Genomic DNA, 18,667 nt, shown 5'->3' with positions numbered 1-18,667 from the left:
ATTCATAAACAATAACGCTCAAAAAGTCAACTTGCCCATATAAAATGACATCATCAGATAGGACGTTCCCTGGCGATGTAATTGTTATGTTCCATAAAAAAATGAACTAACTCCCGTTGCGCCACCTGGACCAATGGGATGACGTTATATTGTAATGAATGTAATAGAAATTTAATTATAACATAAAACAGTTTAATTTTTCTGCACCATCTGCCACCAGTCAGTTTTTGTCGCTGTTAACACACAATGCAATCAATATATCTTCATTCATAGGCTTGCCAAGATCACTAAGGGGGATGTTGATCAGTTGCCTTGATGTTTTTGTGTTCACTTCGTTATTTATTAATGAACTCTCTTACACTTGCGTGCCGTGCCATTTATAATGTATGTTCAATTTACCACATATTAATTGATTTCTCAGACCCAGTTAAGCCACTTGCATGCCAACATGCGACAAGCAGTGACATGTTTGTTGCGTTGAAAGGTATTGTAGGTAGTACTAAACCAAATAACTTCCGGCTAGGTCAAAGTTTGATAGAGAATAGAAGTGAACATCACAAGTCATGTGATTGGTGATAAATGTGAGTGTGTTGGTGTAAAAAAAGAAGAGTATCATCTGGGCAAAAAATATATGTAATTTTATTTTATCTAGTACCACTGTGTGAAGTAGCCTTGTGTTTAAAACATATATCGGGTACCTGTGAAAAAACCAAGTAATCAAATTTTTTTGGAACTAGGGTAGTCATAGACACACTACCCGTTATCTCTAAAATGAGCAGCGTGACCCCCAAATTTTTTCTGAATCACTTTAAGGGTGAGGGGTGGTAGTCCTCAAAATTCGCAACGGCAATCAGCAATGCCATCGCAAAATTGATTTGCGACAGCATTTCATTGCCGTCGCAAATCTGAGAGTGGTGAAAAGTCTGTAGGCATTTTTCTCTGAACTCGGTCCAATTACAGATCCCAGATAAAAAAGATTTATAACCGAGTGTGTCCCATTTTTTCCTCAATTAATATAAATCTGTTTATTCCGGTATAGAAGCGTACTAAAGTATAGATGAGATGTCATATTTTAGCAAATTATTACTACAGTGGATCATAGGTGAATAATTTTGACAGCAGTAATCTTTTCTTTAAAATTGCTGCCGTAGTGCTGTTGCAAAATTGATTTGCGACAGCACTTAACTGCCGTAGCAAACTTGTCCAAATTTCAAGGGCTGCACTTGCTGAAAAATACAAAATGTAAGTCGGTAAAACATTATCTGTGTGGGTGTCCGCCATCCACACATGTTATAAGCATTTGGTTAAAGTTCTTGAATGATCATATTTGCTCTTGTGTTTTGGCCTCAAGGTTTAAAATAATGTTCTGTTAAGTCTTGTGTTTTTCTCAATATGTGGGTCTTTTTTCTTGGTTTCTGTTTTTTTATTTTATTATTTTTGTTTTGCTTTTTTCTTTTTGTTCAAACTGGTTTTAAAAATGCCATGGACACCATTTTAAGAAGCGATCTTAGCGTTAAGATCACCTAAAGAGAGTACGGTACATGTAGTTATGCTCCCCCAGAAAAAAAACGAGTAATCAATTTTGTCAAAAGGTTAACTTTAAAAAAAAATGTGTTGGGTATGGCACCATACTTGTTTTACCCTCTGGCAGAAACCCTGGTCATTAACTGTGGGGCTGGAACAACACTGGTGTTCTTTTCCTATGTTATTTATTCATGCCATCTCGGTTATTAACCAGTACTTTATTTCAAGGTGTATATTATAATTGTATATACTAAATGAATTGAACACAATGCTGAAATAATTTATCAGTTATGTGCAAAAAACATTTTGTTAAAGACTGCATGGTAAAATGTCATGATCAAAGCTAAATTACTGTGTGTCCTTACTAAAGCGTGACATAGCCTAGTGGTAAAGCGCTCACTTGATGCACGGTCAGTTTGGGATCGATCCCTGTCAATGAGCCCGGGGCGGGACGTAGCCCAGTGGTAAAGCGTTCACTTGATGCACAGTCGGGTCTAGGGTCGATCCCCGTCGGTGGACCCATTGGGCTATTTCTCGTTCCAGCCAGTGGTCCACAACTGGTGTAACAAAGGCTGTTGTATGTACTATCCTGTCTGTGGGATGGTGCATATAAAAGATCCCTTGCTGCTAATCAAAAAGAGTAGCTCATGAAGTGGCGACAGCGGGTTTCCTCTTTCAATATCTGTGTGGTCCTTAACCATATGTCCGACGCCATATAACTGTAAATAAAATGTGTTGAGTGCGTCATTAAAAAAACATTTCCTTCCTTTCCTTCCTTAGTAAAGCATTGGGTAGAGAACTCGCTTGAAGTGCTAGGATCGATCGAACCACCTCAATCGACCCATTCTTTGATTGGCTTTCCTTCCTTAGTAAAGCATTGGGTAGAGAACTCGCTTGAAGTGCTAGGATCGATCGAACCACCTCAATCGACCCATTCTTTGATTGGCTTTCCTTCCTTAGTAAAGCATTGGGTAGAGAACTCGCTTGAAGTGCTAGGATCGATCGAACCACCTCAATCGACCCATTCTTTGATTGGCTTTCCTTCCTTAGTAAAGCATTGGGTAGAGAACTCGCTTGAAGTGCTAGGATCGATCGAACCACCTCAATCGACCCATTCTTTGATTGGCTTTCCTTCCTTAGTAAAGCATTGGGTAGAGAACTCGCTTGAAGTGCTAGGATCGATCGAACCACCTCAATCGACTCATTCTTTGATTGGCTTTCCTTCCTTAGTAAAGCATTGGGTAGAGAACTCGCTTGAAGTGCTAGGATCGATCGAACCACCTCAATCGACCCATTCTTTGATTGGCTTTCCTTCCTTAGTAAAGCATTGGGTAGAGAACTCGCTTGAAGTGCTAGGATCGATCGAACCACCTCAATCGACCCATTCTTTGATTGGCTTTCCTTCCTTAGTAAAGCATTGGGTAGAGAACTCGCTTGAAGTGCTAGGATCGATCGAACCACCTCAATCGACCCATTCTTTGATTGGCTTTCCTTCCTTAGTAAAGCATTGGGTAGAGAACTCGCTTGAAGTGCTAGGATCGATCGAACCACCTCAATCGACCCATTCTTTGATTGGCTTTCCTTCCTTAGTAAAGCATTGGGTAGAGAACTCGCTTGAAGTGCTAGGATCGATCGAACCACCTCAATCGACCCATTCTTTGATTGGCTTTCCTTCCTTAGTAAAGCATTGGGTAGAGAACTCGCTTGAAGTGCTAGGATCGATCGAACCACCTCAATCGACCCATTCTTTGATTGGCTTTCCTTCCTTAGTAAAGCATTGGGTAGAGAACTCGCTTGAAGTGCTAGGATCGATCGAACCACCTCAATCGACCCATTCTTTGATTGGCTTTCCTTCCTTAGTAAAGCATTGGGTAGAGAACTCGCTTGAAGTGCTAGGATCGATCGAACCACCTCAATCGACTCATTCTTTGATTGGCTTTCCTTCCTTAGTAAAGCATTGGGTAGAGAACTCGCTTGAAGTGCTAGGATCGATCGAACCACCTCAATCGACCCATTCTTTGATTGGCTTTCCTTCCTTAGTAAAGCATTGGGTAGAGAACTCGCTTGAAGTGCTAGGATCGATCGAACCACCTCAATCGACCCATTCTTTGATTGGCTTTCCTTCCTTAGTAAAGCATTGGGTAGAGAACTCGCTTGAAGTGCTAGGATCGATCGAACCACCTCAATCGACCCATTCTTTGATTGGCTTTCCTTCCTTAGTAAAGCATTGGGTAGAGAACTCGCTTGAAGTGCTAGGATCGATCGAACCACCTCAATCGACCCATTCTTTGATTGGCTTTCCTTCCTTAGTAAAGCATTGGGTAGAGAACTCGCTTGAAGTGCTAGGATCGATCGAACCACCTCAATCGACCCATTCTTTGATTGGCTTTCCTTCCTTAGTAAAGCATTGGGTAGAGAACTCGCTTGAAGTGCTAGGATCGATCGAACCACCTCAATCGACCCATTCTTTGATTGGCTTTCCTTCCTTAGTAAAGCATTGGGTAGAGAACTCGCTTGAAGTGCTAGGATCGATCGAACCACCTCAATCGACCCATTCTTTGATTGGCTTTCCTTCCTTAGTAAAGCATTGGGTAGAGAACTCGCTTGAAGTGCTAGGATCGATCGAACCACCTCAATCGACCCATTCTTTGATTGGCTTTCCTTCCTTAGTAAAGCATTGGGTAGAGAACTCGCTTGAAGTGCTAGGATCGATCGAACCACCTCAATCGACCCATTCTTTGATTGGCTTTCCTTCCTTAGTAAAGCATTGGGTAGAGAACTCGCTTGAAGTGCTAGGATCGATCGAACCACCTCAATCGACCCATTCTTTGATTGGCTTTCCTTCCTTAGTAAAGCATTGGGTAGAGAACTCGCTTGAAGTGCTAGGATCGATCGAACCACCTCAATCGACCCATTCTTTGATTGGCTTTCCTTCCTTAGTAAAGCATTGGGTAGAGAACTCGCTTGAAGTGCTAGGATCGATCGAACCACCTCAATCGACTCATTCTTTGATTGGCTTTCCTTCCTTAGTAAAGCATTGGGTAGAGAACTCGCTTGAAGTGCTAGGATCGATTGAACCACCTCAATCGACTCATTCTTTGATTGGCTTTCCTTCCTTAGTAAAGCATTGGGTAGAGAACTCGCTTGAAGTGCTAGGATCGATCGAACCACCTCAATCGACTCATTCTTTGATTGGCTTTTGTCATGTCACAACCAGTGCACCATGACTGGTATATCAAAGGCTGTGGTATGTGCTGTCCTGAATATGGGAAAGTGCATATAAAAGATCTCTTCTACTAATGAAAAACTAGCAGGTTTCCTCTAAGACTATGTCAGATAAACCAAATGTTTGACATCCAATAGCTGATGATTAATAAATCAATGTGCACTAGTGTTATAAATAGTTTAAGAAATTTACACTAAATAGTTCTGGTGAATATGTTGGTTTAACTTTGATTATAGAACAAAGTTAACATTGCGTCTTCCATTTGTCTGTTATTTGAAGGAGACCATGTCTGCATATACATGTAATCTTATAGTGGTTTAGTGCAACAGCTGTCATCATGTACAGGTAGCTTTGACTATGTCCATAATTCAAATTGAAGTAATTATGCAAATGACCTCTACACATACATATGTGTGGTAGATTTCCATTGGAGATTTACACTTATGCCTTATGACCTCATGTGCAACAGCTGTAGTCACAACTTAGATCAAAACAGAGAATTGATTAAACATTGTAAATATGGAATAATACTGCGTATATTTCATGTACATGTGGCCGGTTGTGGTCAAAGAAAGGAAATTTTCATTATTCAAGTCAGTTCTTTAACCTCCCACCTCTCCTTAATCTTGGAGACATTTTTCAAGTTTCTTGAAACTTTCTTACAATATTCAACTGGCAGATCTAGTATATCTAACAGACAACAGTCTGTGTTTATTTTTGCAGATAAATTTTTTGTTTGTATATTAAGGAATACATATATAAATTTGGACAGCCCAGATAGCTGAGATGTGTGCTCAGAACAGCATGCTTGAACCTTAATTGGATATAAGCACAAAACTAAGTATAAATATAAATTTGGATTACTGTCTTGTACTACAAAAAGTTAAAACATGGAAAACATGGACCTCAGTATGTGTAGCATCAAAGAACTGTTTGTGGTTGCCATTGTGCAGTAGAAAGGATGATATAGTGGTCGTACATGAACAGACGAGGGCGTACACACCTGAAGGAATGACAACTTAGTGTGGTGTACACCTGTGTGAGAGACATCAAGAGAGGTCTGTGATTGATAGGGACACGAGATGATGCCAGGGCTTCTGGTTGTGGCTGCTGTGCAGGTTTTTCTTCTTCTCTGTCATGTTGCTGGACTGGACCACTGCTCTGAGAACGCTGTGTCTTGTGATGTCCCGTCATCGTGGAAATGTGGGTACAGTCAAACCATGTTAACCAGGAGTAGGCCGTGCGGGGGCACATCGTAGTGTGCTTGTCTGAGGTGGTGTGGGTCGTAGGATCAAATTTTGTGTCAGTGTGGAGGGTTGATGTTGGAGGAGATGAATTACAGAAAATAAATTCATACAAATATGCAAAGTTTGATTAAAATATGCATATTTTTATTATTAAAATATGCATATTTTTATTATTATAATATGCATATTTTTTTTATAATATGCATATATTTATTATAATATTATGCATATTTTTATTATAATATTTATGCATATTTTAATCCTACATCAGAAAGGTTAGAATCCCTCTTAAGCTAATTAAAATACAAGAGGAAATTATATACTTCATACATTTTTACTAGTGTAATTAGACTTACTTGGTTGGCCCCTAAAAGCATTACATACAACAAAAATGGTGTTAGTTATCTTCTTTCAATTTAAGGTTGAAAAAATTACCACTTTGGAAATCTGGGTCTGTTTTTATAAAACCTTTAAGAGACCAGACTCTATCTCTATAATGATGTCACACTCCAGCAGTTTGTATGGTGTTGCCATGGCATTAAAATCTCAAACTCTAATTAGTAGTCTTGAGTCTAGACTTCTAAAAACTTTTATAAGCACTGGACCTAGTTTTGTGATGACATTTTTTTAATTGTGAAGCTGGATGTGAAAGAGTTAAATATATAACATTCCTTTCCTTTAACAGTGTGTGCTATTTTTCAGATTCTCCTGACAGGCTGCCTCGTTCGATATCGGTGGAGGTTGTATCGAGCAAAGAGATTGTGTTTGCAGCAGTGGATGGCACCACTGTAGGTTAACTGTCATAAATCATATACTTGGTCATCACTTGTATCTTCTATGGTGCATTCATGAATAACACTAAATGCATGTTTTAAATGCAGGTTTAAAAAAAAAAGTAATTATAACATGAGACATGCATCTACATAATCTTGACGGTGATAGCACTCATATTGTTACATAGCTCATTATGCTAGTGAACTATTTATTATAACATGAGACATGCATCTACATAATCTTGACGGTGATAGCACTCATATTGTTACATAGCTCATTATGCTAGTGAACTATTTATTTGTTTAAAGGTTTTTTGTTGTGAAAATGTGAAATAGTTTAAATATTTACTTGAATTTTGAGTAGACATGTTGGTAAGATATATAAATTTATAATTACACCGTACCCCAATAAGTTTAAAAACAAAATGTTGAAATTTGTTTTATATACTAACGACAGTAAAGATTTGTACTGAATTTATCCATGTTATATTTTCATTGCAGATTCTTCAAGACGAGGGATTTGAAAGAAATCGTGGAATCCATGTACTTGTATTAAACCAAAGAACAGTTAGTACTTTTCCACAAATTCTTATTACAGGGTGTTTAGCACCAAATCAAATCTCATGGTCATAGATGATAGAGGGAACGTGTATGGTGAAATCTGCTAACTGTGTATTCATTGGCAACCTGTCCATTTTAAAACAGCAATACCAAGTACACTGTTACTAGTTAGATCAAATTATAAGAACATATTGAGCAAATAAAACCCAGTCCTATCCCCTACATCTCCCCAATGGTGGGCATGGTAGTATTTAAGACTGTCAAGTTGGCAGCACTTTGTTCACCTTGTGAGGGGCAGGATATCGCTCGGTGGTAAAGCACTCGCCTGATGTTCGGTCGGTCCAGGATCGATCCCCATTGGGTTATTTCTCGTTCCAGCCAGTGCAACATAACTGGTATATCAACGGCTGTGTGCTATCCTGTCTGTGGGATGGTGCATATAAAAGATCACCTGTTACTAATGGAAAAATGTAACTGGTTTTCTTTCTGGGACTATATGTTGGAAGTACCAAATGTTTGACATCCAATAGCCGATGATAAATCAATCAATGTGTTCTTGTGGTGTCGTTAAAACGAACTTAAAACAGTTGGTAGAGCACTCACCTAAGGTGCTTGTGTTGTAGGATCAAACCTTCGCAGTGGACCCATTCTCTGATTTTCCCATCTCATTTAGTGTCTCATAACTGGTTTATCAATTAAGGCTGTGGTATGTGCTGTCCTGTAGGAAAGTGCATATAAAATATCCCTTGCTGCTAATGGAAATAATGTAATAATGGAAAACATTCTGATTTTGATGCTTGATGTGCATAAGTATATTTGAGGTATTTAAAGAATATCTTGTTTCAGGGTAGTGTGATGGCTAAGCAAGTGTTTGACACGTACAGCCAGCGAGAAGACGATGCCTTGGTGCTGTTTATCAACATGGTTTCTAATGGTCGTATCCTTGTCTTCACTATTAAGGTTACACATCACTTTTCTTAAACGTATAGATTAGAGGATGTTAATTATCAATATATTTACCACACAGTAACTCTGCAGGTTTTTTTTAATGATAGTACAAACCATATTATGTTAGGGGAGAACCATATCGTTAATGCCAACTTTTTAACTAAGTTATGTCCCTTGAATTTAGGAGATATGAACATTTGTTTTATTAACTTCTTTTTGCAATTCCTCAAGATATTGAGTTGACATTTTGTGTATAGCTTTATTGTCTACTTTTACAGATCAAGTTTGATTTTCATGGCAATTAACCCTTCTTTTTTTTTACAGATTTATAGCCCTTGAACTTAGGAGATTCAAAACATTTTGGATCTGATAGGGGACATGTATTGCTTTAGCAGTACTTTCAGAGTGCTTGTTATTACTAGGAATTTTGTATATGTTTATTATTGTTCATCATCTTGCTTTACATGAACTATTCAGTATTAAAATTTGTAATATTGGCTTCACCGGCATAAATCAAACAAGATGGAATAAATATTCTTTAAAAGAATTTATCATCTAGTAAAGTACATGTTATAAATGAATTATATATTTTTATTGCAGGATGAAGGAACATTTCAGTTGAAGCGGCCTGCAAGGAAGTATTTAAAAGAACTCGGTAGTAGCGAAGCTGAAAGTTTAAACTGGAGGGACACATGGGCGTTTGTCGCCATCAAAGGCGGTGAGAGCTCAGTGTTTTTAATACAGATACTATATAGGTGTTATTGTGTGTCTTTGTAGGGGCATGTAGATTGTACATAATACCGATTTGTGAGTCTTTTGTAATTTTCTTTGTTACAATTTATGCAAAAATTCCAGAGAATGCACATGCCATTCCACAATTTAAGTATTGACTTTCTAGTGTTTAGAATTAATGTTTTATTGAAATGTTTTTGACAACAGAAAGCTGAAGCTGTTACTGTTAATAGTTTAAACAATTATTGAGGCCATTATTTCATACACGGATCTCCTTTTTGCCCTGTCTGGGAGACGGCAGCTGTTTATTGCAAGGGGGTGAGACATAGCACAGTGGTAAAGCGCTCGCTTAATGCACGTTTGGTTTGGGATCGATCCACATCAGTGGGCCTATTGGGCTATTTTTCACTCCAGCCAGTGCACCACGACTGGTCCATCAAAGGCCATGGTATGTGCTATCCTGTCTATGGGATGGTGCATATAAAATATCCCTTGCTGCTAATCTGCTACGTCGACAGAATCGACTTTTGTGTTAAAATGTAACATTAAAAGTTTCACGTTTAGATCATTTTCTCTTAAATTGTAAATCCTAGGTCAATAAAACATAGTTTATAGATACACCTATGGATGTTTATTAGTACAGCATTTTTTTTTTAATGGTAGGCGGAACATTTAATTCTACAGAATTCTTGTTATTTTTTAACCATTTACAAAATGGGGCTAATCGATATAATTTTGCTACAGTTGCTAAGTTTGTGTTACTTAGTGAAGCAATAACATGTGAGTTTATTAAAACTAATTTTATTTGTATTTTGCATTACTAAATGATGTTATAAACTGTTTAGGCAAGCCTGTAACTTTTATATTTTATTTTATTTTAACCCAGGAAAAGCAATATCAGAGGGCCATGGAAAATCACCTAAGCTATCTTCATGGGGAGACAGTGTCTCTCTCAAAGTGGACATACCACTTTCCTTCACACCGGGTAATTCTTTCATTCACATTTGTTGGGGGAGGGGGCAGAAGTTAACTCAGGTGGTTGAATGTTCGCTTGAGGTGCTTGCATCACAGGATCAAACCACCTTTGTGGATCCATTCATCTGATAGGGGTTTTTTCTCGTTCCAACCAGTGCACCACAGCGAGACAAAGACCATGGTATGTGCTTTCCTGTCTGTGGGAAAGTGCATATAAAAGATCCCTTGCTGCATTAGGAAAAGTGTAGCAGGTTTTCTCTGATGACTATGAGGCAGAATTGCCAAATGTTTGACATCCAGTAGCCGATGATTAATTAATCAATGTGCTCCAGTGGTGTTGTTAAACAAATCAAACTTTAACATTTGTTGGGGGAAGGAATTGGGTTTTTTAATGTTATTTTATATTGTACTGTATATTTTGATGCATTGTCTATTTTATAAACACTAATTTTTATGTATTATTATTCTTATAAGTGTCTTTATTTGGTATGTGATATTTCAGCGTCTAAGCATTCATTCTGTGACCGAAAGCAGTAATGACACTTGTTTAAGAGTTTGGGATGGAAGAATGTTTTAAAAATCATTGGTTAAGTATATGAGGCATTTGATGAATATTAGAGAGTGATGATTTGTAGTGTGATTTCTGTATCTTTTTAAGCATGCACATTTGGCAACATTCTTGTAGTTGGTAGCAATATGTATGGATTATTTCACCTTGGAGCTTCATAATCATTATAATGTTTACATCGATATATCTAAGTAATATGAGTTGTGTGGATTATTTTCATAACAATGTGTAAATCAGCATATCATATGGTAATTTGTGACCTGTGGATTATTTTCTTGCTGATGTGTAAATCAGCATATTGTGTGTGAATTATTTTCATGCTGATGTGTAAATCAGCATATTGTGTGTGAATTATTTTCATGCTGATGTGTAAATCAGCATATTGTGTGCGAATTATTTTCATGCTGATGTGTAAATCGGCATATTATTATAATGTGTGCTGTGTGAATTATTTTCATGCTGATGTGTAAATGGGCATATCATGGTAATGTGTGCTGTGTGGATTATTTTCATGCTGATGTGTAAATGGGCATATCATGGTAATGTGTGCTGTGTGAAATATTTTCATGCTGATGTGTAAATGGGCATATCATGGTAATGTGTGCTGTGTGAATTATTTTCATGCTGATGTATAAATGGGCATATCATGGTAATGTGTGCTGTGGATTATTTTCATGCTGATGTGTAAATCAGCATATTGTGTGTGAATTATTTTCATGCTGATGTGTAAATCAGCATATTGTGTGTGAATTATTTTCATGCTGATGTGTAAATCAGCATATTATTATAATGTGTGCTGTGTGAATTATTTTCATGCTGATGTGTAAATGGGCATATCATGGTACTGTGTGGATTATTTTCATGCTGATGTGTAAATGGGCATATCATGGTAATGTGTGCTGTGTGAAATATTTTCATGCTCATGTGTAAATGGGCATATCATGGTAATGTGTGCTGTGTGAATTATTTACATGCTGATGTATAAATGGGCATATCATGGTAATGTGTGCTGTGGATTATTTTCATGCTGATGTGTAAATCAGCATATTGTGTGTGAATTATTTTCATGCTAATGTGTAAATCAGCATATTGTGTGTGAATTATTTTCATGCTGATGTGTAAATCAGCATATTGTGTGAATTATTTTCATGCTGATGTGTAAATCGGCATATTATTATAATGTGTGCTGTGTGAATTATTTTCATGCTGATATGTAAATGGGCATATCATGGTAATGTGTGCTGTGTGGATTATTTTCATGCTGATGTGTAAATGGGCATATCATGGTAATGTGTGCTGTGTGAAATATTTTCATGCTGATGTGTAAATGGGCATATCATGGTAATGTGTGCTGTGTGGATTATTTTCATGCTGATGTGTAAATGGGCATATCATGGTAATGTGTGCTGTGTGGATTATTTTCATGCTGATGTGTAAATGGGCATATCATGGTAATGTGTGCTCTGTGGATTATTTTCATGCTGATGTGTAAATGGGCATATCATGGTAATGTGTGCTGTGTGTATTATTTTCATGCTGATGTATAAATGGGCATATCATGGTAATGTGTGCTGTGTGGATTATTTACATACAGATTGGTAAATCGACATATGGTAACATGTGGTGTGAATTATGTTCATACTGATGTGTATATCAGCATATGGTAATGTGTGCTCTGTGGATTATGAATAGGCATATGTTAATGATAGCTGTGTGGATTATTTTCATACCGATGTGTATATCAGCATATTGTAATGTGTGCTGTGTGAATTATTTTCATAGTGACTTATAATTGGCATATTACGGTACAATGTGCTCTGTGGAATATGTTCATACAGGTATGTAAATAGGCACATATGTTAATGATAGCTGTGTGGATTATTTTTAAATTGATCTGTAATTTGGCATACCATGGTAATGTGTGATGTGGATTGTTTTAATACTGATGTGTAAATCAGCATATCATGGTAATGTGTGATGTGGATTGTTTTAATACAATTGTGTAAATCATCAGATTATGGTGATGTGGATTGTTTTTAATGCAGATGTGTAAATCAGTAGATCATGGTAATGTGTGATGTGGATTGTTTTAATACAGATGTGTAAATCAGCAGATCATGGTAATGTGTGATGTGGATTGTTTTAATACAGATGTGTAAATCAGCAGATCATGGTAATGTGTGATGTGGATTGTTTTAATACAGATGTGTAAATCAGCAGATCTTGGTAATGTGTGTTGTGAATTGTTTTTAATACAGATGTGTAAATCAGCATATCATAGTAGTGTATATTCTCTTGATTTGTTGTTGCTTTAAACAGAGCAATGTTAAGTTTTATTGAGGTTTTAAAGGGACAATCCTGAATTTTTGCCATTGTAACATATTTCCAATGAATAGAAAATGTTTAACAACAGTATGTGTTTTTGGTTATCCGAATATTTTTTTTTGCTTACTAATATTTATTTTTACATAATATTGTGTATATATACTAGTATATAAAATTATTTTGAGGTAAAATCCAGTTTGGGCTACTGCAAGTTATAGAATGAAAAGAAATACTTTGTATATACAAACACATGATATTCCAAACAAAAACAAATGTAGTTAATATTTAATTTTAGTGGACAAACATGTTTTAATGGCAAACTCAAGATAGTCTCTGAAAAGCTGCTGTTATTGTTATGGCATTAAATGAAAGCCTGTTTATTATTGCAGATGTTAAATGTGACTGGCCAGATGACCGAGTAAACCGACGGAGGTTTGCCTTCTGTAGCAAAGTGGAAGGCTATGGAAGTGTGTGCAGTTGTGATGATCCCACACCCATAGAGTTCAAGACAGACCCGGTGAATATTTTCAGTATTGCTCTGTTTTTCCCTACTATTTTGTTTTATTTTTCTGTATATATGCAGGTATAGGGCTAGAGGTGGAATTGTACATCAAACTAATATCTGTGGTGTCAGATTTAGAAAACTACTTGCCAACTGGTTGATTGTCACAACTGACAGTTTTTTAACATTATGTGTGCTCTATCCCTACTCTCAAATAAAAAGGGTAAGGTGAGAGGACAACTAAGTTAAAGATAGCCCTTTATAACGCCAGTACAAATCCACATCTATATACTAATTTACATGTTCTCAAATCTCCGTGTAGGAATGATATATATTTTTTAATAATAACAAATCGCTAACAATGATGCTACAGCACACAACAATTAAAAAAATACTATGATTCACAAATGAGATAAACTTAAACAGTACACCAAAGTTTCTGGAAAAATAATAAAATATAATATGTCTTTAAAACTCTAGCATTAAATCTAGATAAGACCATATTTTTGAGTTGATGCTTGAATTCCATCAGTTTTGTAATAATTGTAGTTTTAATGATGATAATTATAATATTTTATAATACTAACACAAATACTGATATTTTGTGTATATTTACTGAATATCGTGTGAACTGTTGCAGCTTCCCACTGATGTAATCTCCAACATTCCAGTTGCTGTGATAGCCAGTGATAGGCCGCACTATTTATACAGGTACAGCTTTTATAGTTGTTTTTTCTTCTTTCATTGACAGTAGCAGCAAGGGATCTTTTATATACATATGCATTTTCCCCCAGACAGGGCAGCACATACCACAACCTTCGATGTACCAGTAGTTGGACACTGGTTGGGATTTGAAAAGCTCAATCAGAGAATGGGTCCAGTGAGTGGGTTTGATCCCACAACCAGAGCACCTCACCCGAGCACTGTACTGACCGAGCTACATGTACATGGATCTCTCACCCTCTGTCTGGGAACATGCACGTAGCTACATGTACATGGATCTCTCACCCTCTGTCTGGGAACATGCACGTAGCTACATGTACATGGATCTCTCACCCTCTGTCTGGGAACATGCACGTAGCTACATGTACATGGATCTCTCACCCTCTGTCTGGGAACATGCACGTAGCTACATGTACATGGATCTCTCACCCTCTGTCTGGGAACATGCACGTCAGAGATCAAATTGTGACATAAGTTATGAGCATATATGGCTGTAATGAATTTTCTCACTCATTTTATATAGGCTAATTCTCATTCCAGTCAGTGCTCCACAACTGGTATAGCAAAGGCCATGGTATGTACTATCCTGTCTATGAGATGGTGCATATAAAAGATCACTTGCTGCTAATCAAAAATAGTTCCCCACGATAGCGGGTTTCCTCTCTTAATATCTGTGTGGTCTTTAACCATATGTCTGATACCTTATAACTGTAAATAAAATGTGTTGAGTGCATCGTTAAATAAAACATTTTTTATCACAAAAGCACAGATTGAAAATAGTTGTGCTGAGTTGCAGTTAAAGAAATTTTCATTTCCTTTTCTTTGTACAGAATGTTGCGACAGTTGTTGACAACTGCTGGTGCCAACCCAAAGATGGTCACAGTGTTTATAGATGGATATTTTGAGGTAAATAGTCGATTGCTTTCAGCTAGAATATTTTTATGCACTGATTTTTTAAAAGATATCTTTGTAATTCAAATTATATATTTTTAATATTAAATTCTATACGAAATAAAATTGATATAAACACATCTTTGATACTATTTAACATAATTCAAAGTAGAAGGTGTAATTTATACATGCATTTAATTTACACAAAATTTTAAAATATTAGGCTCCATCATATTTGCTAATAAAGTTATACCTGCTCAATCAGCCATCTCTGTTTAAAAGCCACTTGTCTAAAGATGCCACTATACAGTGTTCACAAATCATGTACAAAAAAAATCTGTATTGAAAAGCCTAATTTTAATACTCTCATAATGAATATATTAAATAATTTTCTACGGTAAAATTACACTGTTTATTTGATAGGTAATTATCTGGGTTTTTTGTTATTTGTGAACTTTCTGAACATAAAACCATCATTCTATGAATTGGTGAAGCCCAGACGAATGCTGAGATTTATCTATAACATGGTGTGTCATGCTCTGTAATGAGCTGAGTGTTGAGTTTTAACACAGATGTTAACAGTGTGTATGTTATGTTCAGGAGCCACTGGAGGTGACCAAGTTGTTTGGGTTGCGAGGAATTCAGCACACACCACTGGGTATGAAGAACGCTAGGATCTCCCAGCATTACAAAGCCAGTCTGGCAGCTACTTTTAATTTAAACCCAGTAAGTGACAACACGCAGCTCCGTGTATTGTGCCAGTTGATTGATTTTCAGATCCTTAATATCAAAATAGTAAAATTGTCTTTAAACGCAGTCTAAAAATTTCACCATTTTTGTTTTTAAATAAAAGGGGCTGAGAACTCTAACCCTTACTTAAACATAAATACAGGGTCTCAAACCACACTATCAAAAACACTAAAATAAATTTTTAATACTAAATTATTAAACCTTATTCTTTTTTAAAAATCATTCATATGTGCACGTATATGTGTGCTATTCCAGCTGAGTATACCTACATGTAATTTGTCAATGTCAGTGTATTCTCTAAAAACACCAAAAAATGTCAAGAAAAATATTCCTTAAGAAAATCACCATTTTTATATACATTGATGGGTTGGGATGGTTAGGTAACAAAAGAGAATCCTTTCTGTATGTTGGTGAAAATGTTCACAAGTTTGAATGACACTGTATACATTAATATCAAAATATAATCTATCTGGGTTCTATTAACCAATATTATCTATTTTAAACATATTGAATATATTCACATAATTTGTTTAAAGGCTATAAGATATTTTGATTCTATTTAGACTGCTCAGTATGCAATAGTTATTGAAGAGGATCTGGATGTATCACCAGATTTTTTTAAGTGAGTATCTTTTTGTTTTATATTTCTGAATTACTAAGATCTTTATTTTCAAATAATTTAGTTTGTATTTTTTCATACTTTTGTGATTTTAAGGAAGAATTTTCATTATTTAAATATTTTTTACTATCGTAATTTACATTTTTCATTTATTTCCATGTGAACCCCTTTCTTTGAATGTTTGCGTCTACCTCTTATGTTCCTCCCCACCCCTGGAACATGCTAAACATCTTTTACATTATTACCATTTATTTTTCTGGCCAAACCTTTTATTTAGCATACAATAATGTAATAAAAACAAATAAATGAATGTTCAAAAGAGTTTATTATATGTCTATATAGAATAAGAATATACTGTAAACCAGATTAATATTTAAACTCTTCTTTTTTCCCCCGCAAAAGCTCACTTTAGCACATGTTCGTGATGTGACTGACATAACCTTAAGCACATTCTAACCTGGAAAATAATGCATACTTATAACTTTCATGACTTGGGCACGAATGACATAAAGTTTATATTCATTCGTTTGTTTTTCTCAGCTTATGGTAGCAAAATGTATATGTATTTTTAAACTCGATGATGTAATACTGTTTCAGTTACTTCAGCCAGACAAAATACTTGCTGGATGAGGATAGCAGTATTTACTGTATTTCTGCTTGGAATGATCAGGTAAGTCCTGTGTGCTTATTGTTTGTAAAAGGTGCACTTGATTGTAGTAACTTAAGACCAATGTTATGATTGACCCGGTAAATTTTACAGCTGTTTCACAAGGAAATTGTGGGGTAAATTGTAAGTACCTTTCTAAAAATTAAAATATTCTGTACAAAAAATGTTAATGCCTTGGTTACTAACAGTCTGTTATATTATTGTGATGTGTTCTTAGATTCTGAAATGGTAATTTCCAAATACATAAAGACATATCATTGAGTTATCTCCCATATTTTTGTGTAAATGTTGTAAATGACCAGAACAAATGATGAGTTTAATACAGATTACTATTTCAACACTACACTACACCTGGTTTTACACAAATGATTTTACGTTCTTCTTAGAAAATAAGAAATTAATATTTTGAGTTGACATTCACATAGGAAAAAGGTCATGATAGTAGGTATTCACAATGATTAGTATTGTTCTGATCTTTTCATAAAATTTGGCCCGTCAAATTATTTTAGACTTCAAATCTTTGTTAAAGAATTTATATTTTGGTTGGCTTTAGTTTTGAGGGAAATGTAGGATATAAGTAAATCGTTATATACAGTTTGTAAATCACTGGGGGAGGGGTGGGTTAGTAAATCCTCTTTTAGTGTATTTGTGTAAATCAAGTCATTTGATAAATTTTTATCTTTTTAAATATAACTTTATATATTTTTTCTTTTAGCATTATCTTTTAATTATTTTGTTTACCCAGGGCTACGAGCACTCGTGTGAAAACGAGACACTGCTGTACCGAGTGGAGACCATGCCGGGTCTGGGCTGGATGTTGACGCGCAGACTGTACAAAGAAGAGCTCGAACCACAGTGGCCTTCTCCAGAAAAGGTATTTGGAGACATTTTTTGTTTTCATAATTTCCATTAGTGACACCTGCTAATAACTTGAAAATTAATTAGAATTACTATTTGCTGATTTAAATCTTTTAAATATGTCTTGCTAATTATATCACAATACTGAACACGATTGTCCATGTAATTAAGTGATCGTTTGTAATTATATTATGTTAAGAAGTAATGGATGGAATGTGTAGTTATTTACTACGTGGAAAATAACTGGTTATTACCTTAAAAGTTTGGCTTTATCTTTGGCCTCGCAGCATTCACTGAGAAGAATAAAGCCAACAATAAGGCAGTAACTAATTATTTTATCCTGCAATCCAACAAGAGCTGGAAAATCATATTCATATAATTTAGCAAGCAAATCCTCTGCACTATGACATCATATAAGATTTATTTGTACGATGCTATATATTTTATTGCATCAATAATGTTTTTAAACTAAACAAGTAGGGCCGAATTTACAAAACCTGTTTATGTCTTACACGTGTGTAACTACAAACATTTACATTGCTTAAACAGCTGTTTATGTCTTACACGCGTGTAACTACATACATTTACAATGCTTAAACACCTGTTTGTCTTACACTCGTGTAACTACAGACATTTACAATGCTTAAACACCTGTTTATGTCTTACACGTGTGTAACTACGTACATTTAGAATGCTTAAACACCTGTGTTTATGTCTTACACGCGTGTAACTACATACATTTACAATGCTTAAACACTTGTTTATGTCTTACACGCGT

At 35.8% G+C, this 18,667-nt stretch overlaps 1 protein-coding gene across 1 annotated transcript in view; it reads left to right on the top strand.

Moving 5' to 3' along the window:
• Positions 1-18,667, top strand: part of LOC121374924 (protein O-linked-mannose beta-1,2-N-acetylglucosaminyltransferase 1-like) — a 54,594-nt gene that overhangs the window by 24,324 nt on the left and 11,603 nt on the right. The window contains exons 5-16 of the mRNA XM_041502065.1: positions 6,700-6,785; positions 7,272-7,337; positions 8,178-8,291; positions 8,880-8,997; positions 9,898-9,996; positions 13,269-13,396; positions 14,022-14,092; positions 14,935-15,010; positions 15,596-15,721; positions 16,309-16,367; positions 16,962-17,034; positions 17,777-17,905. Coding sequence (XP_041357999.1) covers positions 6,700-6,785; positions 7,272-7,337; positions 8,178-8,291; positions 8,880-8,997; positions 9,898-9,996; positions 13,269-13,396; positions 14,022-14,092; positions 14,935-15,010; positions 15,596-15,721; positions 16,309-16,367; positions 16,962-17,034; positions 17,777-17,905 — 1,145 coding nt within the window. The remainder of the gene's footprint in view (positions 1-6,699; positions 6,786-7,271; positions 7,338-8,177; positions 8,292-8,879; positions 8,998-9,897; positions 9,997-13,268; positions 13,397-14,021; positions 14,093-14,934; positions 15,011-15,595; positions 15,722-16,308; positions 16,368-16,961; positions 17,035-17,776; positions 17,906-18,667) is intronic.

The sequence above is a fragment of the Gigantopelta aegis genome, chromosome 6, assembly GCF_016097555.1.
Source record: "Gigantopelta aegis isolate Gae_Host chromosome 6, Gae_host_genome, whole genome shotgun sequence".
NCBI classification, from domain to species: Eukaryota; Metazoa; Mollusca; class Gastropoda; order Neomphalida; family Peltospiridae; genus Gigantopelta; species Gigantopelta aegis.
This window is presented reverse-complemented; position numbering and strand designations above follow the sequence as displayed.